General features: G+C 40.3%; 1 protein-coding gene across 1 annotated transcript; it reads left to right on the top strand.

The window, feature by feature from the left end:
• Positions 1-1983: 1983 nt before the first annotated feature.
• Positions 1984-23098, top strand: kpna3 (karyopherin alpha 3 (importin alpha 4)). Its single transcript, XM_077536323.1, has 17 exons — positions 1984-2203; positions 9754-9798; positions 11677-11766; positions 13469-13498; positions 13588-13640; positions 13723-13818; positions 14182-14267; positions 15117-15203; positions 15558-15727; positions 15947-15991; positions 16634-16765; positions 16851-16979; positions 19210-19314; positions 19455-19526; positions 19694-19856; positions 19939-20033; positions 21020-23098. The coding sequence occupies exons 1-17, from the start codon at positions 2135-2137 to the stop codon at positions 21113-21115; spliced, it is 1563 nt and encodes a 520-aa protein (XP_077392449.1). The 5' UTR covers positions 1984-2134; the 3' UTR covers positions 21116-23098.
• The last annotated feature ends 1273 nt before the right edge of the window (positions 23099-24371 follow it).

The raw sequence follows: 24371 nt of genomic DNA, 5'->3' as shown, positions 1-24371 counted from the left end.
TTTTTAAAAAGTGGGACCAGAGGGTGTGTTCCAACTATAGAGCGATAACACTCCTCAGCCTCCCTGGTAAGGTCTATTCCGAGGTGCTGGAGAGAGGGTCTGTCGGGAAGTGGAATCTATCATTCAGGTGGAGCAGTGTGGTTTTCGTCCTGGCTGTGGAACAGCGGACCAGCTTTACACCCTTGGCAGGATCCTCGAGGGTGCATGGAAGTTCGCTCATCCAGTCCACGTGTTTTGTGGGCTTGGAGAAGGCGTTCGACCGTGTCCCTCTGGGAGTCCTGTGGGGGTACGTGCTTCGGGAGTACGAGGTACTGAGCCCCCTAATACGGGCTGTTCGGTCCCTGTACGACCGGTGTCAGAGTTTGGTCCGCATTGCCGGCAGTAAGTCGGATTAGTTTCCAGTGAGGTTTGGACACCGCCGAGGTTGCCCTTTGTCACCGATTCTGTTCATAACTTTTATGGACAGAATTTTAGGTGCAGCCGAGGCATTGAGGGTGTCCGGTTTGGTGGCCTCAGCATTGTATCTCTGCTCGTTGCAGATGATGTGGTGCTGTTGGCTTCATCAAGCCGTGACCTCACAACTCTCACTGGAGCGGTTCGCAGCCGAGTGTGAAGCGGTTGAGATGAAGATCAGCACTTCCGAATCTGAGACCATGGTCCTCTGTAGGAAAAGGGTGGAGTGCCGTCTTCGGGTCGGGGATGAGATCCTGCCCCAACTCGAGGAATTCAAGTATCTTGGGATCCGTGCAGCGTCTGCAGTGATGCGGACTCTGTATCGGTCCGTTGTGGTCTAGAAAGAGCTGAGCCAAAAGGCAAAGCTCTCGATTTACCAGTCGATCTACGTTCCAACCCTCACCTATGGCCACGAGCTGTGGGTAGTGACCGAAAGAAACGAGATCCCGGATACAAGCGGCCGAAATGAGTTTCCTCCGCAGGGTGTCCGGGCTCTCCCTTAGAGATAGGGTGAGAAGCTCGGTCATCCGGGAGGGACTCAGAGTCGAGCCGCTGCTCCTCCGCGTTGAGAGGAGCCAGCGGAGGTGGCTCGGGTATCTGGCTCGGATGCCTCCTGGACGCCTCCGTGTGGAGGTGTTCCGGGCATGTACCACCGGCGGGAGGCCCCGGGGATGACCCAGGATACGCTGGAGAGATGATGTCTCTCGGCTGGCCTGGGAACGCCTTGGGATGCTGCCGGTTGAGCTGGTTGAAGTGGCCGGGGAGACGGGCTTCCCTGCTAAAGCTCCTGCCCCCAAGACCCGACCCCGGATAAGCGGTAGATGATGAATAATGACTTATGTTAATTTTTTTTTTCTGAACTTAAAAACTTTTGATTAAATAGCCCCACATCAGTACAGTACTATTATTATGCTTTTCTCTCCAATGTTAAGAACAAATATATCCATCCATTTTCTTGACCGCTTATTCCTCACAAGGGTCACGGGGGGTGCTGGCGCCTATCTCAGCTGGCTCTGGGCAGTAGGCGGGGGACACCCTGGACTGGTTGCCAGCCAATCGCAGGGCACACAGAGACAAACAACCATCCACACTCACAAGCACACCTAGGGACAATTTGGAGCACCCAATTAACCTGCCATGCATGTCTTTGGAATGTGGGAGGAGACCGGAGTACCCGGAGAAGACCCACGCGGGAACGGGGAGAACAAGCAAACTCCACCCAGGAAGGCCGGAGCCTGGACTCGAACCCGAGTCCTCAGAACTGGGAGGCGGACATGCTAACCACTTAATTACCGTGCCGCCAGAACAAATATATTTTTTTTGTTATTTAAAAAAATTAAAATAGTAAAGAAAATAACGTGATACTAATATTGGACATCATAAAAATAAATTTGTAATCACCAAAAATGCAAAAAATATTTTTAAGTTTTTACGAAGTTGTCTTTTTTACTGTAGATTTTAAACGCACCATGGCGTCAAACACCCGCAAATCCGCCCACTTCCGTCATGTGACTTGTGACGTCACCCGCCCGCCCAGTACTCTGGAGCTCAGCAGCAGCAGCAGCAGCAAGTAGGAGAAGCAGGACACGAGCTGCCGTGCCTGAGCCTCATCTCGAGGAGATCCCGAAAGCCGGAGAACTCCCCCTCCGCACCTCCCGCCTCTACACTCACGAGCACAGACATGGCAGACAACGCCGGCTTGGAAAACCACCGCATCAAGAGCTTTAAGAACAAGGGGCGCGATGTCGAGGTGAGCCGGCGACTCTGTGCGACGACTTCGTGGGTCATTTGAGTCGTTTTCAAGCGGCTCTCTTTGGGCCTCGCTCAAAGGAGGAGGAGGAGGAGTATCGGCAGCAGTAGCAGCAGCCCGGCCCCGGCTCCAAGCGAGCTAACCTCGGATAGCATGTGGAGTTCGCTGTCAAAAAGTGTTCCTTCTTTGGCCTGCCATTTGGATATTTTCACGCATGTCGACCGAGTAGGATTATCGTCGCTTTGCTGGTAGCGTTGCTACTGAATGGAAATGGCGACATATTGGGATGGAACTGAGCAAATCGTAGGCTTGGCGATGGAGCTAACTGTCAGTGTCGGCTAACGCTGCTTGCTAGTCGGCTGGGACACCGGTGGCTCACTCGAAGGGCGGGCCGGGTTGGAGGAGTGATCCTCACGTTCGTACAGTTTATTACCGAGCGGCTCGAAATCCGAACATTTGATCGGCGTGCGTGCGTGCATACATTTGTCGTGGTCGCTATTCGAACTGCAAACACCAAGTTGGTAAAAATCCAAACGCGCCCTTCCTTCTGAGCTAGCCAGGTGAGCTAGCTAAAGCGAGCCTCGGGATTAAGCATTAATCACATGTTGTGACGCTACGGTTACATTCATGCGGATGTTTCTGTATTTTAAACAGTGATATTCTTTATACTATATTGTACTGTACAGGTTTGTGTAGTGTACAATTATAAATTGATTTACATGCGGTCACCACTCCATTTCCAGACGATGCCTGTGATATAGGTATCATTTTCGTCATTTTCGTGAGACAAATATTACGAAAGTTATGACTCTTCTAAAGAAATTGTACACGTTTATGCCCCGCCACGACATGCAAAGTCAATAAGGGGGGCTTTGGGTGAGACTTTTTTTTTTAATTTTTTATTTTTTTACTTTATTTTATTTTTAAATTGAAGCGGTTTTAAACTTTCATAACTTTCTTAGTCTTTATCTTGTCTAGTTAGTATCATTGGAAAGCTTGATAAACACAGAAACCAACAATATGATGAACTTTATAAGGGACTCTTATTTAGCCATTTACAGCAGTAAAAGTTAATTTTGTCAATAATTAATTTGATTACTTCATTATTATGTACAATTAATACCTATAAAATAACATTTTACTACTTGCTGTCAATTGAAAATGACATCACAGTTGCTCAGGTAACAACCAATCATGGGTCACCTGTTTTCTGGGATAGGTCATTTGAGGTTCGCAAGCTGAGCCATGATTGGTTGTTACCTGTGTCCTGAACACATGTGATGTTATTTTCAGAAGCCAGCAAGTGGCAAAATGCATTATTAAAGGTAGGGGTGTTTTTTAAAAAAGAAATTGATTCGCCAATATATTGCAATATTACAATGCGCAATTCTTGTATCCATTCAATATGCGGCTGAATCGATTTTTAAATATCCATTTTTGATAGAAATATTCAATAAAACCTCTTAGAGTTAGAGCCACACATTAAGCATGGAAGAATATTACAATAATGGAACATTAAGCCTTAATATTTTATGTGCAAATGTGCAAGTTTACTGATTAGTATTTTCTAAATTTGAGTACAAAAAAATTGCAAAAAAACAACTTATAGATGTCATTTTTTTTCCAATATCGTGCAGCCTTATGACCTCTATATTACACAATAGCATTTTATCCTTATGTAATTAACGGCAACTAGCATTTATTTAATTTACTATTGTTGAAATGCTCAGAATTTCAGGTTGTCAATCGGAACTATCTAATTTTTTTCGTCCTCCATTAAAATGGATAAAATAACTTTGTTGAAATTTGATGATTTTTTTTTACACGTCCTGCGCTTCAAGAGCTAGTGAGGAATACCACCCAATTTACCAGAGTTTTGGCAACACAAGTTTGCCATCTCAGTTTAATTCATTGATGCCGCATCACTCTGAACACTGGGGGTCAAAGACGAAATGACATACATTACTTAGATAGAAGAAGAAGAATGCACGACAAAGAAATGTAACATCAGGCACTGTGTGCTGCGCTTTCGATAAAGTGAACAAAGAAAGAAATACAGTTAGTTTTATGACAGTTGCGAATACTACACCGACCAAACCCGAATGTGCAGGCCCAGACAGTGATTCCTGCCCATTGTGAAAAATCTTGAGAGTACCTCGAAATAAGGTATCGTTTCGATACCTAATATCAGTTCTCGCTAATTGCAAGTATCACCAAGTAGATAGTAACACTCAATTTTGATTGACACTGTTATTGACCACTTTGATATAGCTAAAGAAGCTAAACTAAATCCTCTGTTCCAGTGTCTCGCTGATGCTATCATAAAACCACGTAACACCCTGCCTGGCTGGTCATGCAAAAGAAGCCAAAGAAAAAGCAAAACGTACACGCAAAACTAATCTTTCCCGGTGGTTGAACATAAATAATGTAATATCATTGCCTGCAGAAATTCCATAGCAGCAGACCATTAACAATTTGAATGAACTATCCAACCATGAATGCAGCGTTGTGTACAATTCGGTAATATCTATTACTGTATACTATAGGTCATATTGTGAGCCTCTCAAATATGTTGAAATGCTTAATTCCCTTGTGTCCTGTGCAACCCTAAGCAGGATGCTGGTTTGTCGTCCTCTTAAAGAAAATGAATGGTTGAGTTTATGTGACCCAACTTCAGTCCTGCCCCACGTTTGTCACAACTGGTCTGTGATTGGCCAAGAGTAGCTTCAGTTAACAATCTCGTATATCATTGGTTCAATGAATGTAAACAAAGCTCCACGTGTGGCTATCTGACTGCATTATTTCCTCGCCGTCTTCTTTGACAGCAGCAAATGGGCAGTGCTAGCAAAAATGCCGGACATCTTTTAATATTGACTGGATGAAAGTGCACAATTTCCTGGCCAAAAGCAGTTGAGAATCCTTTCACGGTTTCTGCACACTTTGCCGGTATGATGTGGATGTGAGCAGTCAGGGCAAAGCAGTCATAGAACGTCACGCGGGGACGGAAAAGTATAAAAGCAAGAGGCGAGCGGCCATTGAAGACATTATTTCCTCATTTGCTTTTCAAAATAAGTTATGTTTTTTGGCACGTTGCACTTTTACAGAAGCATGTCACTACTTAGTGGTTAAAAACATGTTACTGTAAACTAAATTGTCAAAAAGAAGTTTGACTTTTTATTGACATTTTTACCATTTAGTTCCACAAGCATGATTTATAAACCATGCAAAACTTTATTGTTGATGAAAATACACCGTGAGTCTGATGTACAGTGTTTCCTCGTTTTCCGCTGGGGTTAAGTTCCAAAAAATACCCGTAATAAATGAAACCCGCAAAGTAGTTAGCTTTATGTTTTACATTTATTATAAATCTTTGAAGTATCTAAAACCCCTCACCATACACTTTTCTCATTGATGCATTTACATTTTCTAAATGTTCAAACCTTCATAAATTTTATAAAATAGGTACATTACTGTAACAAAAACGTGATCCACTGCTTGAAATGAACAAAAACTTGCTTACTAGCCAAAAACCAGACCAGAAAACGACCACAAATCTGATGGCGCCCACTGCCCTCCACACTTGACTTGACTTAACTTGACTCGTTGGCGAGATCTATTGCTTGTTTGTCATTTGAGTCACAGTGAGACCTTTCTCCCTGTTGCAGAATCAAAACTGGTACAATCCCATCTTCTTGTGGGCCGAACTGAACCAGGAAAAGTCCTGCTAGTGCAAGCTCACGAATGGACAATTTAAAAAAAAAAAAAATGCATTAAATATTTTCACTTTTAGTAGAGTGCTTTTTTTCCTCTTTAATTTAATGCTACAGTGAATTCAAGTTGAGATGGAACCGTTCTTACTACCATGCCTGAATACAAAATAGTACCTTCCACATTAGAACTGGGAAATGAAGTCAACCAACTCGGTTGTGTCAATCACAAAAATTGGTCGACACAAAAATGTATGCCTCAAAACTATTTTGATCATTGTAAAAACCATATTTGCAGTTCCCGCAAGTTGCTGTAACCAATATTTTGCACGGACGTTTGTTGCTGACGGACGCGTATCAATCGCTAAAATAACCTATTGGATAATCGATTATAAAAAGATTAGTTTGTGACAGAGCTATAACAGATAATACAAGGAACTATTTTTCATACCTGGTCAATGTAGTCTCCAAGGGCAAGTGGATCGCATATGAGTGACATAAACTTAGGCTGGTCATAGAGGATCCACCCACATGCTAACATTAGCTTACCCGTTGTTATACCTTAACTGTGGATGCTCCATAGTGTCTGTGTTGCTATAGCAGTCGGTTTTCTTGTTGTGTAAAACTGGGGCTGTATGCAGAGAAGTAAATGAAGCACACCCTCATTCTCCTTCATTGTTGTGTAGTCAGCATGTTTTGCTGTGACTGATGTTTGTTCAGTGCGGCGTGGTTTTCTCATTATCGTGAGATGATTTGATTAATCATTTACTTTAATTGTTTATTTCTTTGAACAACAGAGGTAAACATTATTTGAAGAAAGCTCAGAACTGAGCTGAATGCTACCTCTTATGATCATATATGATGATAATTATGGTCATTAGTATGGGTGTGAATTGCCTAGTACCTGACGATTCGATTCGTATCACGATTCACAGGTCACGATTCGATTCGATACCGATTAATCCCGATACGAATTTATAAGTCGATTGTTGCGATTTTTTTTCATTCAAATTTAGAAAATACTAATCAGTAAGCTTGTAGAGTGTAAGATTTATATGAAAATGTATTATTTATTTATCTGAAATTTCAGTCTTATAGAGGTTGTAATTTGTTTCATGTTTGAACAGCATTGAAATAAAATATTAAGGCTTAATGTTCCGTTCATATAACATTCTTCCATGCTTAAGGTGTGAATCCTAAAAAAAAAAAACAAAAAAACAAAAACGATTTTGCCAATTATTGAATCGATTCGAGAATCGCGCGATGTAGTATCGCAATATATCGCCGAATCGATTTTTTTAACACCCCTAGTCATTAGGGTTTCCCCCCTCAGAAAGTTTGCTACGCCTGGTGTGGGGGTGTCGCTTAGCCTGGTGGGGGACAAGAAAAAAGCCAGGCGGCCCGCCAGGCTTTTAAAGCACTGGGGGAAACCCCGGTATTGTTATGGTAAACATATTTGTCAGTTTCATTTCAGTTTTCTGTTGCCTTGGTATTTGTGAGTTCACAAACTCCGGAGAATACATCTTGTACCACTCCCGCTGATACGTTTGCAGCCGACCTTTTTTAGGTCGGACCAATCAGGTGTTGTTTAGGGCAGGACAAAACCAATAAGCGGCGATTTGTTTGAACAAACAAACCTAATAGATGAATGGACACTGCAATTAATTCTGTTTTCACACAATAGACCCTTCCAGTGTGACGTCACGAAGTGCGCCCCTAGCGGTGGTGGTCAGGGCGTGCGAGTGAATTAGAAAACAATCAGTGTGAGCTAGAAAGTAGGTCAAACAGTTGATACATCAACTACCAATGCTATGGTGAACTTGTGCGCAGCTGACGGATGCTCTAATAGCTCAAACAGAGATAAGATAATTCCTTCGGCTGCCGGCAGCGATTCTAAACCAGACAGAAGACGGTGAGGAGTGAAAGACAAGCATGATGGCTAGCGCGACTGCGAGCAAAACTACGACGCAACTGCTTTGCACCCACAAAAAGTACGAGGATATGCTCAGATCATTTTACATCAGGTAGTTTTTCTTTTTCATATACAGCTGGTCATAACATTAACCTCTGATTGTAAATTCGAGGCAGACGTGATGAATTGGCCATATTATCTTTAGTGAAACAATCATACTTTATTTTTTTTGCACAACTATTCAAGTCATTTTGAACAAAAAGTTAACGATTTAACACGATTATTACAATTAACACTTTAACTCGGGCTTGAGTTCTGCTGAGGAATGTGTAGTAAACGACGTGCGGTCTGTTAGCAGCTAGCAAGCTACGATAGCTCGAAGACTTCGATACTCGAACGGACACAAATGATTTAATGAATGACAATTTACACCATGAAAGTAGTGATTGACATTGTTTCAACTAAAAATAACACGTACCTTAGGCTTCCACTTCCACTTTGCCCCCCAACAAACTCCATTCTTTTGTAGCTAGAGGCTCCAAACGACTGGTTTCAATAATTCACAGTAATGTAGTGTCCTACTCGGGACGTTTTTAATGACACTTGACATATTTCCCACCTTTTAACGAAAAGGCTCGCCGAAAATCAAGCTCTCTACATTCATTTGTTATGGGATTTTTGCCCTCCGGGAGGCGCCGCGGACATACAGCAAGACGAGTTTATCCGGACACTAACGATTTCATGAATAACGTTTTACACCAGTAACCCGTGGCAACCAAAAGATAAATCGAACATACTTTTGCTGCTACGAGACAAACATTGTCGTGTTGAACGCAGCCGACATCCTTCACCCATCCAGACACAAAATAGTTCGAAGAATCCAGGCTCTTGATGGCGTCAAAGTCCTCCCATGTGTAGGCGCTCTTCTTCACAAGGAGATAATTTAAAATATTGTGATAAGTTACTTGGGGGAACGTTGTGGCTTGCTTTGACCAGGCCGATGGTGAAAGAAGATACGGATCTTTCCCTCCAAGCAAATCCAGCTTTTGCTAAGAATGGCTGGTTCTAGTGTGTCGCAGTAACTATGATAACTATGGACGTTTTTTGGTACATTTGTGATGTTTAGACGAATCGTTCACCAAAAACGATGCTCCCTCCGTGTCTTTCTATGGATTGTTTGACCGCCAAGAGGGTTAGCCCCTGTGCATTTCTGGGGGGAAAAGGGGGGTTTCTTTTGACACTGACACATTAATCGTTGTTTGTTTTCATTGACCAATTTTCTCATCAATTAATTTAGTCTTGTTTTATGTTGCTCAGTTACTTTGTGGGGAGGCACCTCTGTAGCCTCCTGAGCTTTGACTCTGAGGATGTTATGCAAGAGGCTATTTGGGAAGGCAACATGAACCGTTTGAAAGAGTCACAAGATCTGAAACGGCAAACGCCAACAGATGCACAAATACAGCAATTGCTCCAACTTGTCTCTTCTCACTTCTGTGCTATAACAAATGCTCGCTCTCAGGTGTTATTGACCACTCACTGAATTATAAAATAGTGACCCACAAGAATCCCCAAACGAGACGGTTTATCCACATTCACTATAAAAAGCTTTGAAACGTTTCCCAAAGTACTCCTTCTACTGAACAATATGTAGGTCAGTGATTCCCAACCAGGGTGCCGTGAATATCGTGAGTAGCTAAATTTGTGAGTTGTGACTTGGGACGAGATCATCGTTACATTTTTGGTGTAATAGTGGTGTGCTGTGAGATTTTTGTAATGTAAAATGGGTGGCTTGGCTCAATAACAGTTCGGCTACGCTGGATAGGTCAATGTTGACGGGCTTTGTGTTTCTGACATAGCACTTCCTATCCACGTTGAGTTCACTTCTTCGGGCAATTTATCCTAAACTGTGCTTTATTTTTCCCTCCTTGCAGACTATGCGAAGGCATCGGAATGAGGTGACGGTGGAGTTGAGAAAGGTGAGAATCACATACACACACGCAAATGACCAAAGAAGGTAAAGGGGCACCTCAAAGGTGGAAACCTGTCATCTCCAAGATGCTCTTTTAATAGTGATGAGTCCGGTAACATCTATAAGAGTCAGCCTTATGTCAGTGTGCATATCACTTTAAGAAAAAGTCTGGTGACCGATGCTGCCGTTGTATTACTCATGACTACCTGTCACTGAGGCGCCAAACTTTATAAGGAAGGAAACGCATCTGTCAACAGGTTGCATCTCAGCCAAAAGAATCACAACATCTTCTGAAAGCGCAATTCTTGCCTTCAAGCCACTGTGATAGAGAGCCAGAAAAAAGAAGAAAGGATTTCATTTTTTTATTTTTTTTTTATTTTTTATTTTTGTTGAAGGTTAAATGTAGGTCTGCTCGATTGTGGGAGAAATAATAATCACGATTATTTTGGCAATAATTGAAATTATGATTATTCAAACAATTATTTGCTATAAAACGACAGTGTTTAAAGATTTAAAAATATTCAAGATCAATAAAAAAATAGAAACACTGTAATTATGGAAGTTCCTTTTGGACCAAACAATTTATTATAATAATTATTTATAATAATATTTATTTATTTATTTATGTTGGCAGAAAGTTGAAGTTGGAGTGTAGCATGTGCACTGTGCAGTAGGACGCTGATTTATTTTTTGGTACAAAAAATAAATAAATAAAAATTAGTATTACGGGTAATCTTTTTTTTTTTTTTTTACAATTATGCTGATTTTGCAATTGTGGAATGTAATAACTGTAATTGAAAATTCGAGCAATTGCACAACCCTAGTTAAATATCACATTTTTTTTATTGAAATGTCTGAATTGGATCTCGAGATAGGAACTTCAAGTATGGCGACAAAATAAACAAAAGTTTTGTTACGTAAGACTTGTAATTAAGTATGTCCATTTGCTGTACTTGTGATTACTTATTTATGTTACTTTTTCCCATCCATCCATTTTCTATAGGTGAATTGGTGCCTATCCAAGTTTTTTCTTTTCATTTCTTTTTTGTTTTGTTTAAAACAAAAAAAACAAAAACATTACTGTATCTAATTTGTGTTCAAAGGCTTTTCTATAAGTTTTGCCCCCTGGTTACTTTGATATTGTCAAGTTTTCCATGTATTTTCGAACATTTCAAATTGATCATGCAATTGCTGCATCATGCTATCAGAGTGCGCTAGCAACAGTTTATATGAAATGTCAACAAAAGGACTCGAGTCTTACGCTGCGTTGTGTCAATGCATGTTGTTCGTTAAGGCAGGTCAAATTGCAAACGGTGTATTTGTCCCAGTGTGATCTTACAGAGCGGAGCAGGTGAACTCAAGTCACCTTCCCTACATCAACCCATTTTGGTGTATAGAACAGCTGGTTAATTGTAGTAAAAACAAGTCATAGAGTGTGCATTGGCAGCACAAGTGTGTCAGTAAGCACTTGGACTTAATGAGCAGCGGGCGTGTGACAGAAACATGAAAGCGTCATGGCTAAGCAGTGCTGAGGTGGTGGTCTGGCGTCTAGCACATTCCACATAGCCGGATCGGGTCAGGACCAAAACAGTGCAGTAGGCTGATTAGTCATCGCTGACGCAGAGCGGCATGATGCACGAGAATGTAGGCCAAGGGAATCTCCTCCTACCGGTAGAGGCTGTGTGTGTTGTGTTAGTCAATTAGGATGCAGGCTCATATTTTTGGAACTTCCAACTGTGACGTCTCATGTACCCCAGGCAAAAAAAAAAAGAGCAGTTTCTTTGAGGATGGCCTGCATTTGCTGTGGCGTTTAAGAATTCATGAACGCATTAACGCATTCCACCCCCACTCATCCTTTCATGACTTCTTGTGTTCCCCTTGCCAGAACAAACGAGACGAACACCTACTGAAGAAGAGAAACGTCCCACAGGAAGAAAGTCTGGAGGACTCTGACGTGGACTCAGATTTCAAAGGGGTAAACGATGATCAATTCTCAATTATGTGGAATTGATTTTTGATTAGTTGCCTCATAAAGCAATCGAGGCAAATTGACTGCACTAATTGATTGCAGCAAACAGCAGAGGCCCTGTCATTTCAGTGTCCACCATTTTACTGAATAATAATGAAAGAACTGTGGCATTGTCTATGCCTTACAAAAAAAAAAAAATTTGAGCCGTGCCCACTTGACAAAATTACATTATAAGTTTGAGATTTTAAGTTTGCAGAGAAACAATCAAAACACAGTTTATATAATGCCGTGTTGTAAACAACCATCTCCCTTGGCGCCAATTCAAATTATATACAGTTGTTTGTAAGTTTACATACCTAAGGGGTGTGTAAACATATGAGCACAACTGTACATGTACTAAAGTTAAATGTTGTTTAACTCATTCACTCCCAGCCATTTTCACTTTAAGCAACCATCTCAGATCCCGTTTTACTGGATTTTGACTGATTTTGCCAGGCCCACAGAATATTGTGTTCTATTACTATAAAAAACATGGAACCTATCAAAAGAAAGATTTAAAGTCTCTTCTTTTATCAGGAAAAAAAGTATATTTCTATCTGTTTCTGTTTTTGCAGCAATTGCTGGGAAACAGCTTGTTTGCAACATGGCCCTGGTTGATCTCTTATACACTGCTGCCACCTGCTGATCGTTTTTGTAATTACTACCATTCTCCACCCATTCTCTGCAGTTAAAAGACTGCACCAAAGCCTTCTGTATGATCTAGCATAAAAAAAAATATATGAAAAAATGTATAATTACGTCTTTAGGACACTTAATGCATTTAAAATAGAACATATTATATATATATATATATATATATATATATATATATATATATATATATATATATATATATATATATATATATATATACATTATATGTTTTTGGGAGCAAATAAATTAATGGCACAAAAATACTATGATTCGTCACCAAAATTCACAAGTGCATATCTACGCATGTCAACTTCAACCTCTAATGATATCAAAACAATTGACACAGTGTTTTGGATTTTATGGACACTTACAAATATTTTTCTTACCATACAGTGCACTCATAAGTTTGCATACCCCTAGTGTGTAAACATTCAAGCACAACTGTACATATAAGGCTGAAGTAGTTCTTCAAAAATGTAAATATCAAATATGAGTTATTTTCGGGGTGATCTCAAATTATTGCTGACTTTGAATAGAAGGTTTTTTTTTTTTTTTTTAGTAATTTTATTGACAAATCAAGTCACCCATGCAGAAATGGCAAATGGTGAGATTTTTAATGTAACATACACTGTCATCAGACAGCGATGGTATAATATAAACAATTAAAATTGGCTTTGACTGATTCCCTCTTTTAAAGGCATGGGAATCACAAGTTTCATTTGACCTTGATGGCAGCTCTCTAATATAGCCTTTGCCAAAAATTTTACAGCATCAACATACAGACAGAGTTGATGCAACCCTTCTCCTCTGCACTCATCCTAAAAACGCCTGTTTAGAGCCCATAATGGTTATCATGTTAAATCATGTAAAAAAAAACAAAAAAACAATCAAAATGTTTTAATCGGAAAGAACAACAATACATGTTTGCATGCGAGTTAAACAACACACGCCACAATTTGAGAATCCCTGCTTTAATATCTTTTGTCCCCCCCACCCCACCCCCCTTTTTTTGCAGCAAAATGTTACGCTTGATGCCATCTTACAGGTAATACCCGGCCTACTTTCATGTCAAACGTACACGTGAGACGTCTCGTGTTTGTCAATGACACCCCTCTTCTTTCCTCCCACTCTGAGAATGCCACCAGTGACAATGCAGTCATCCAGCTCAGCGCCGTGCAGGCGGCCAGGTGACACATTCACACAGAGGTGCCAGTACATGTTGTGACACCAGTTAATTTTTAACATGAGCGTGTTTCTTGTGTCTGTCAGAAAATTGCTCTCCAGCGACAGAAACCCCCCCATTGATGACTTGATAAAGTCTGGCATCCTGCCCATTTTAGTCAATTGCCTGGAACGAGATGACAAGTGAGTTTGAAACATTGAAGTCAATGTGAGTTATTAGCGTGCTTATGTGTGAGTGTTGAGGAAATGCGGCGGCCAGTTGGCAGGACCAGGCCAAATATAACAGCAATTCTCCCTTTCAGAGGTCCAGAATTCCCAGGACCTCGTCTTCGTTGTGGATGAGAGAAGGAATAGCTGGACTGGAAGAATTTAAAGGAGGGGTGGCTAACTAGTGTCATGTTAACATAGAGCACCCGTTGCGGTTACTTTGGTCAATACAGGATTGCTTGTTTGTCTTTTGGCACAATTTTCTGCCTTTTGTCAACCTCCCCCTGCTGTTTGCCAAACAACAAATGTCCCCCTAACTGTGTGTTGATGTCGCCACAGCCCCTCTCTTCAGTTTGAGGCAGCTTGGGCCCTGACCAATATTGCCTCGGGGACGTCAGCACAGACTCAAGCTGTGGTTAAATCCAGTAAGTTGACCCGACACCCACCCCTCTCAGTGTTCCCCAGCTATTTGTGTTTGCCTGCTGACTGCCTGGCAAACCTGTTTTGTTTTTGCTGATATTTCATCTAGACTCTACAATTTGTTCACAAAACCTCATCACATAAAGACCGGGAGCACATGACCGCGCTTCTCCCTTTAAGGCCGGGAGAGCGGATATGTCATTTTGTTTTGTTTTGACCAATTCTTGATCTCCTAGCCGATTAAGTGCATCAGAATATACACGAGAGACTGTGGCATATTGTTTAGAAATATGATTGTGCCCCCCCCCCCCCCCCCCCCCCCCCCCCCAAAAAAAAAATAATTACTGGGATGGTTTTGTTCCAAAAAAATAAATAAATAATTGAAGCACTTTTTTCCCCCCTCCTTAATACTTTGCCGAGAAATTGGATCGGGACTCGGTATCGGCAGATCCTCAAAATTAGGTGACTCGGACTCGGGTGCAAAAAAATGTGATCGGGACATCCCTATTATTGGTATAAATCGTTGCAAATGTTAACATTTTCAAATGATTACGTATACAATATTGCTCATAAATCACAATGTCCAGTTACTGGTGATCTATTTTTAGAGCAGGCTGTTCGACAACCCATGTGGTCTTTGGGGCATCGGATTCCCACGTTCACGTTAGTGATCCCTTTTATAGACAATACATGATGTCACAAAATTCTTAATAAAGGAATTGACTGATTGTTTGCTGTGCCTCTCCCTAGTTTTCTTTTTTGATAGTTTTTGCGCTTTTGATTTTGGCTGCTGCAATATGATGTGGTCGATGCTTTTGTTTCTGAGTGCTCAAGGTTGACGTGTGTTTCTTCAGGTGCAGTGCCACTGTTCTTGCGACTGCTCCGCTCGCCTCATCAGAACGTATGTGAACAAGCTGTTTGGGCTCTTGGAAACATTATAGGTCAGTAGACTGTTCAAATAGTAAAATCAATATTTTTTTAGTATCTTTTTAATTTAATTTAATTTAATTCAACAAGTACTTTAAATATTGTTCCCTCCCCAATATTAGTCAAGGAAAAAACTAGTGTAAATAATTGGCGCTACCCGTAACTAGCAATCAAGAATTTTGTATACTATATAAAAAATATTGTTGCAAAATTTCAGAAACTTTTTTGGTATAATATAAAGCCCATTTCTAGTGCTCAAACTTAGTGAGTGAAGGATTAAAAAATATATATGCAGATAAAGAACGTAACGGAGTAAACACTTGAAATTGTCATTGAGCGAGTGTGACCTTTGAACCTCCACTGTCCAGGTGATGGGCCACAGTGCAGGGACTACGTCATCTCCCTGGGCGTGGTCAAGCCACTGCTCTCCTTCATTGACCCTTCGATCCCCATCACCTTCCTGCGCAACGTCACGTGGGTCATCGTCAACCTCTGCCGCAATAAGGACCCGCCTCCGCCCATGGAGACGGTGCAAGAGGTAAGATGCTTGAATAAGTCACACAAAGATCGTCATGTCCCACCTCGGGGGAGTTTGTTGCAGCATTTGAACCCTGACTCTTGACGGCTACTTCCTCTTTGTTGTTTTCTATTCACTGCCTCGTTTTGCCTTCATATTTTGATGAAATGACTCCTCCCACTTCATTCAGCCCATTCCTAATCTGCTCTTCACTCTCTCTCTCTCTGCCCTCCTACACAGATTTTGCCTGCCCTGTGTGTGCTAATACATCACACGGACATAAATGTAAGTAGCAAGCAAGGGTGGTTATATTCCAAAGTCCGACTTGTATAGTTTTTTTTTTATTATTATTTATTTTTTAGAGTTGCGCTTTTTATTTTTGGTTCATTTTTAACATTATTTGATTGCTCTTCCTTGCCAGTTCAAGCTTGAGATACGAATGCTGTATGGTGGCAGTGAATTCAACTTAACTCACTTCACTCAAGCAAATTATTCCTGAAAGCAACATATTGAAACAAATCCTGCAGGAAAATTTACACTGACAGTATTTATCCTCCACGTAGAGCAACTAATATTAGTGCTGTACTAATGATGTTAGAGGGGCTTTGAAGCTTTATTATGAAGGCCACTTGAGTTCTAGGCAGGGTATGCGCAGCTGCAAATATGATTGACTGCATATCCTGCCTCGGACTCAAGTGGGATTCATAATGCCTCATTGTGCAGTCTGTCTGTGTGTTACACTGCCCCCATGTGGCCAAGGCGGGCACACTAGAAAGCGCGACATTCAATTGGTGACATTTTATTTATTTATTTATTTTTTACATCTTGTAATACTGTTGTGTGTACTGTCCCTTTAACGGAGAACTCAATATGTATATGTTCGGTGTGTAACTGTCTTAATTTGTTGTTGATATTGTATGCGTTTAGATCCTTGTTGACACAGTCTGGGCATTGTCCTACCTAACGGACGGTGGCAACGAGCAGATCCAGATGGTCATCGACTCTGGTGTCGTTCCGCTTCTCGTGCCTCTCCTCAGCCACCAGGAGGTGAAAGTGCAGGTGAGACTCCAGACTCAGATGACAAAATTAAACTGCTTGATAATAGGATAAATAAATATTGCCCTTGCTGTGTCTCAACGTGTAGACGGCGGCTCTGCGAGCGGTGGGAAACATCGTCACCGGCACTGACGAGCAGACGCAAGTTGTTCTCAACTGCGAGGTCCTCAGATACTTCCCCAACTTACTCACACACCCTAAAGAAAAGATCAATAAGGTACTACAAGGAAAGACGTAACAGAATAGGAGCTTTTCTTTCACACAACGGATTGTTACCTTTGCATGCTCTGACATTAGGTAGCGCTTGTGTGTGTAAACAGGGAGGGTCTCCGCCGGTCATTAAAAAGTCATTAGATTTAGCTGAAATTAAGGCCTTAAATGGCATTAAATACATTGTCCAGAGGAATTAAATGTTTTTAATCCAATTGATGTAAAAGCATTGTTTTTCATGCTTTATTTAACATACAATGTTGTGCAAGGAGGCACTATAACACAATTTAGTATAAATACATGTGATAAAAATATACATATTCGTCAGGACTGGTGACTAGTTATAATTTACAATGACCTAAATAGCCTGTAGTCCATGAGTTGCTTCATGTTCCAAATAACAATTACTGTGAATTTGAAAAAAAAAAAAAAAAAAAAATGTCATGAAACTCTAATCTCATCTCGTGTCAGAAAACTACCTTAACACAAATCTATGACTCAATGTTTCACCCTCCTTTTAACTGTTTAGTAGGGGTGGGACAAAAAACGATTTGACCGGATCATCGTTCGTAAAGGGGAGCTAAACGACCGGTAGCAGACTCGTCAGTCGATACAAAATCCGCCGGGAATCCTTCGATACATTGCTTGTAAAGCTGTGGACCGTAAATCACGTGGCTGTGAATCGGTTGCGAGTGAGGCTTTATGGTTTTCATAACAAGAGCAAGAGCTCTACGCCGTGCTCTACTTGTTTTGTTTACGTTTCAGTAGCATCACTATTCAAGCTACTTCCGTGTTTACAGAGAGCTAGCAAAGTAGCACTCATAGACGCTTCATTCCCCGGATGTTATAAACATAATGCAAAGACATTACGCACCTTTTGGGGGGGCCCACCGTCAACGCCGGGCTCGTGACACAGCACAGGATAGTGTGCGCGCGCGCGCTCAGCGAGTGACAACATGCAGCTGAAGACAGTAGCAGAAGCCTGTGCCGTGCATCTCGATATTTCCCATGGCTGTCGAGTCCTCTCGGTGCTCTTGTATGTCTCGGTGTGGGTACTGCACGCGACCCAAAAGAATAACTCCCGTGACGATCCAATGCATGGATTCAAATTTCACACAGGTATATCCTAAAGCTAAGCTAAAAGCACTCTACAAGCGTCTCATTTCTCAGTTTGTGGCTCCCTGTCAATGTCTACAACTAGCATGAGCAGCAGATAGGAGAACTGAGACGTGCCCGCAATTACGTCATCAAACTCAAAATGAACGACAGCCCAAAAAACAAAACATACAATGGTGATTCCGTGGTCATCATCGTGTCTCAGATTAAAAGAAAAAAGGAAAAAAAATGTCATGCATTAACCAAAAATGAATGTGATGGCATAATAAAAACTTGTTGATAAAAGGGAAGGGCAATATTTTTGGATATATTAAGTGGTCAAAATGTGTTTGATAGATTTATTGTTCTATAAGGTGGCTTCATATTTGTTTTGGCTGGACGGTAGGTTTATTTCATGTCTCAAATTTTTATGTTTCTGAAATACTTCACACTGTGCACATATTGTGTTTGTGTTGTTGTCTTTTTAAAGGTTAAATATTTATATTTCAAATTAAATTATCAGCCTTTTGCAAACTCACTCACTCGCTCACTCATGCTTAAATCATGTAAGCCCGCACATAAGTTTTGATTGAAAAGAATCGTATCGAATTGAAAATCGTATCGTTCCCAAACTTAATTGAACCGTATCGAACCAATCTGCTCTGAAAGATATCGTTTTTCAATCGAATCGCAACCTGGGCATCGAGATACATATCGAATCGGCTTCATGTCAGAGATTCCCACCCCTACTGTTTAGTATATCTTTTTTTTTTTTTTTTTTACTTCAAATAACTTTACTTTGCATAAAATGACTGTATTAATGAATACCACATTTATATTTGGGAACCATATTTATCAACTTTTATGTCAAGAGTTATTGTACATTTAAAACAGATAATGTGATTAATTTGTGATTAAACGTGATTAACTATCGAAATCGTCATTAATAATGATTAAAAATAGTAATTGAGTGACAGCCCTAATATATACCCTATAATATATATATTTGTGTGTTTATGCAATACAACATGGGTATTAAATTAGTTTTAAGTTGCATTAAAAAGCTTTAAAATAGATTTGCTGATATCTATGCACAAAACCTGTTGTACATAAGAATTTTTTTTTTTTTTTGTGGTTTGTAGGAAGCAGTGTGGTTCCTGTCCAACATTACAGCTGGGAATCAGCAGCAGGTCCAGGCTGTGATCGATGCTGGCCTCATCCCCATGATCATTCACCAACTGGCTCAGGTTTCTTTTGTTATATTCCAAATTTGGTCACGGATTGAAGTATTATTGCTGTAGTCTGTTGAACCAACTGCACTCTGCTGATTGGAGTGATAGGAATGAACATGTCACACACATCATAGTGACAGCCTGCCTCTCCACAGGGGGACTTTGGCACTCAGAAGGAGGCAGCGTGGGCCATCAGCAACCTCACCATCAGTGGAAGGAAAGACCAGGTGAGCTATTTTAAAACAATGACCCGTCTTTAAGATGGAGCGTGTAACTCAATTGAACTCTTGAAGTTACTCTTCAAGGATCGCTTCATAGGCTATGCTGGCTGACCTTCCACTTTTGTAAGCACATAAGTTGTAATTCTTAGTATGGCTGCGGTGTGTCTGTGTAGGTGGAGTACCTGGTGGAGAAGAACGTCATCCCTCCCTTCTGTAACCTGATGCTGGTGAAGGACCCCCAGGTCGTGCAGGTGGTCCTGGACGGCCTCAAGAACATCCTCATCATGGCGGGCGACGAAGCCAGCACCATCGCCGAGATCATCGAGGAGTGCGGAGGTGTGTGGCGCGCGGCATTTTGTGATTTGCTTTGCCTTGTACTTTCCCACCCTCACGTGACTTCTCTCTCCCAATTTCTCAGGTTTGGAGAAGATTGAAAGCTTGCAGCAACATGAAAATGAGGATATCTACAAGCTAGCCTTTGAGATTATTGATCAGTACTTTTCAGGAGATGACGTAAGTTTCACACAAAGCCATCAAAATCCACACGTTTTTATTATTATTATTAGCGGTGCAACGGGATCACAAAAGTCACGGTTTGGATCGGATTACGGATTTGAGCCACAGATCAACAAAATGAATAAATAAATAAATAAATACTCTGTCTTCATTTTGTAAAATGCTTTTCCCCATAAAAAAACAAATTCTAAATGTCTAATATAGCCGTTTAGGATAAAGTGTCTTCATTTATTTTGTAAAATGCTTTTTCCCCATTAAATAAAAAAAAAAAATCAATTCAAAATTCAATTCAATTCAAAAGAATTCATCTTGCGAGAGCAAGGTTACATAACCATATTTGCTGATGTATAGTCTCAACTGGCATACTGTAGTTTTGTATGATGTAAAGGTTGACTATAACAGAAGATATATTTTGTTGTAACAAGAACTTAAGTAGCAACAAGCAGCAGCTGGCAAAACAGGTGAGTTGTTTTATATAACGTTAAAGAAGTCAAAACTTAAAACATCAGTAAAATAATGGTTGACAGATGAACAACTTCAAAGTTGTTTTCTTTGTATTAGCTCAACAAAATACTATAAATATGCTGAATTGAATGCTTTTGCTAACACAAAAAATACATTTTGAACATTTAACACTTCAGAACAATTGAACATGAAAAAACATTTACCATTTTTTACACAGATTATTTTTTATTTTTTTTAAATCCAGTACTGATTATCTGAAAATTACGTGACCAGCCCTTATTTTTGAAAACATGATCAATCAGTGGACAGCAACAGTGTTGTGCCAACCTAAACTAGCATACTATATTTTCTACATTTTTAAATGCTACTACAACAAGAAATTAATTGTTTTGGTCCAGTTTACTAAGGGAATTTTTGTGAACTGAACCGTACTGCTTGATGTCCACGGTCATTTTAGCTGCTAGATTCTTCTTCCAATCACGTGGGAGCTCACTGTGGCTTTCCTCTCCTCCTTTCAGATCGAAGATTCGAGCCTGATCCCAGAAAGCACTCAAGGAGGAACCTTCAACTTCGACCCCGCTTCCAACATGCAAACAAAGGAGTTCAATTTCTGAGAAAAGAAGACAAAAAAAAAAAAAAAGCCAGGATGTTTGCTTCAACCAGCTGCACGGGTACTCTGTAATCTCCACTCCCCTCCTCCCCACAACCACATTCATTTATTTCTCCTCAAATCTGGCGACCTTATATGGAAGGATTGACTTCAACATGGATACACACAGTCACCACTGGGGGATTTATGGCCCCCACCACCACCTCTGCACTGTGGGGGTTGTTATTGTTTTTTTGTATTTTTTTTTTTTAATGGTAACACCTCGCCACCATCTGGCACCCTGATTTTTTTGCTTCGACATATCACACACCAGAAAACACGAAGGATGGAACGGCATCAACGGCAACGTGTAATTGCCAAAATGTACACAAGCACACGCTAGTTAGTAGTCGGAAGTCGTTATATCACACAAATGGGGGAGAAATACTGCTGTTTTTTTTTGTTTTTTTAAACTTGTTTTTGTGCCCTCTCTCCATCACACCCTTGACATACAAACACACCCATGTAGGGTCACACAGGTTCCTGCAAGCCCCACCCCCTCCCTCCAAGTAACCCTCCCTCACACATTGCAAAGCTAAGCCATGATTAACAAATCCCCACCCCTTCACTCCCCACTCCACTGAGGGCGAAAGGGCTCTAAATGGTGGCTGAAAGACTTGACGGGACTTCCATGATGTCACTTTTTCTTTTTTTTCTTTTTTTTTAATGTGACTTTAATTGAATTATTTCAATGGCGCATCCCCCCCAGCCCTTCCCCACTAAAGTGAAGTAACTGCCATCATTTTTATTTTTTTCCCCTGTTTGGAACTGAACTACCTGCTGAGGAGGACTCGGCAGAGTAAGAAAAGAGGTAACCGGGAAGTGCTGAGACTTCCTGTGTCCGCTGTAATGTCTCCCCCTCGGACTGGACCGCACTGGACGTCCTATTTGCTCATGATTCCCCTGCAATGTGAAATGTATAAGTTGGTGGTGGTGGGGGTCAGGGGGGGAGTTATACCCAAATTTGCTAAAACCAACCTCAATTGAATCTGATCTTTTTTTTTAAGTGTGTTTTAGTTTTAGTTGATGATATGGTTACTTCTGGTTGGAGCTTGCAATTGCGTTTTGTTTGGACCTTCGCCATGTTTTAGTCTTATGAGTAGGACAAAGTGCTAGGGCCACTCGGGGGGGAAGAGAGAGAAAAAAAGGTCAGTCACAGGAAATGGGAGTTAAGAGAAAAAAGCCACAAGAAACAAAAAGTCGGAACATTACAAAAAAAGAGAAGACAGTGTAAGGGTTCACAAATTTAGTCAGAATTTTATGCGTATAAGTTGTACAAATTTCGTAGTGTTTTCTTTTTTTTAAGAGTAATTGTCTTCTCGTACCTTTTAGCATTTCAACTTTGTTCTTGTGCGATTACAACTGTGGCAAAACATTTTATTTTAATTTATGAGAATAAAGTAAAAGGTACAAGTAATAGTTGTAAAATGTGGACTTTTTAAATTAATCTAGCTATTCCAATAGTCACCTAAAATCAAAAGGGGAAAGGTTGGAAAACTATATAAGGCAATACTGTTGAAAGAAAACCTACTAGAATGAAATGGTAATATTGTAATAAAAAGTCCTATCATTTTTTCGTAATACATCTTTTTTTCCCTATCAAAATCGTTTCTATTTTCGTTGGATTTGGACTGTATTCTCAATACGAAAATTATAACTTTTTTTTTTTTTTTTACTCAAAATAGTCCTACTAGTCTAACAGTGCAACTTATAAAAGAATGTAAATTACATAAAAAGTCAAGAAGTAAGCCATTTTATTCAGAGAAAAGTTGTAATAAAGTAAAAATGTTCAGCATAAAAAAAGTCCAAATTTGTTTATAGTTGTATGTTGAACTTTTTCCAAGTAAAACTCAAAACTATTCTCGAATGTCTCCTAGCATTCCGACAGTTTCTGTTTCACATTCTATTCTGGGATTAAAGCAATATCAGCAGTATTAGCAATATTAGACGGGGAGAGTTTAAAAAAAAATTAAAATAAAAAGTTGAATATTGAGGGGGGACCTAGAATTCTGTTTGGGTGGAAAAAGTGGTGAAGTGACACAACAAAAGCAAAGAACATGTTGCAATATTATGAGGGGAAAATGTAATGTTATGTTACAAGAAAAGATTAGCAGATATCTGGGACAATATTTGGATGTTATGCAAAATATTCTTTCCCTACCCAACAGTATGGCTTCAAAGAAAAGTGGTATTTGTCCATATCAAATCGCTTTATTCTCGTAACATTTTTCTCCTGAAATCACTACAACTGTTCAGCAAATTACATTAATACTCATATTTTGACATTATTGTTTTGTTTTGTTTTTTTTAACTCTTGTTTTGGTAGTTTTCTTTAGTTCCTTTTGAATGCGGCCTGGTTTGTCGACAGGATTTGTTGCTCACTAACAAAAATCAAAACGACTTTGGTGGAGGGGAAGGCGCACCTTCACAGTACTACGTCGCCACTCTTGGCCGAAGATCTCGCTCACTTGATTTGAACACTTGTACAAAACAAAAATGTGATGTGTATCTCTCCTTGCCGTCTATTGAATATAAATATATATAAGTATATTGACATGAAGCCTGTAAAAAGCTGCTGCAGCTGACACTCGTTTGATGGATGACAGCAATGATGACCTCGCTGTCTAAGATAGCTGCCGAGGCTTTTTTTTTTCTTCTTGTTGAAGCAATATTTCTTTTGTTTTTAGTTTTGACTTGCATATGTATTGTGATGCTGGTTATTAATAATTGGAACAGACTTTTTTGTTTGTTTTTTTGTTCTCTTCGTAGTGGTGTCGGGCTGATGATGTGCTCTGTCTCCCGAGACTAAATACTCCTCTGGTCGGCTGCTAACTACTGAGAGGGCCTGATCACAACTGCTGGGGGAGGGTTAATTAGGGGAAGGGATGTGTGCTAGTTGTTTATAACGGAACAAAAAAAATCTAGAGAAAAGGGTGTACAGTCATGACCTAGCAGACTAGACCGAGCCACTTTAAAGATTTACAATTATGTTTGTCTTGTACCCACATTGGATACAAGCTTATGTTTGTTGCAAGATTTTTACTTGCTCTTGAAAGGAAAAAAAAAAAAGTTGTTTTAAATGAATACTAGAAGAAAAGCAACAGACAGCGTTTTGGCCTCTGATTGTTTATATCTTTTTATAAATTTTAGATTGAACTCTCTTCTCTTTAAGGTGGCTCATTGATGCTTTCAACTCCTGTGCATATTAAAGACAAATGTGA

This window comes from Festucalex cinctus, chromosome 11 (genome assembly GCF_051991245.1).
Source record: "Festucalex cinctus isolate MCC-2025b chromosome 11, RoL_Fcin_1.0, whole genome shotgun sequence".
NCBI lineage: Eukaryota > Metazoa > Chordata > Actinopteri > Syngnathiformes > Syngnathidae > Festucalex > Festucalex cinctus.
The sequence above is the reverse complement of the archived record's forward strand: the minus strand, read 5'-3'. Positions and strand labels throughout refer to the sequence as shown.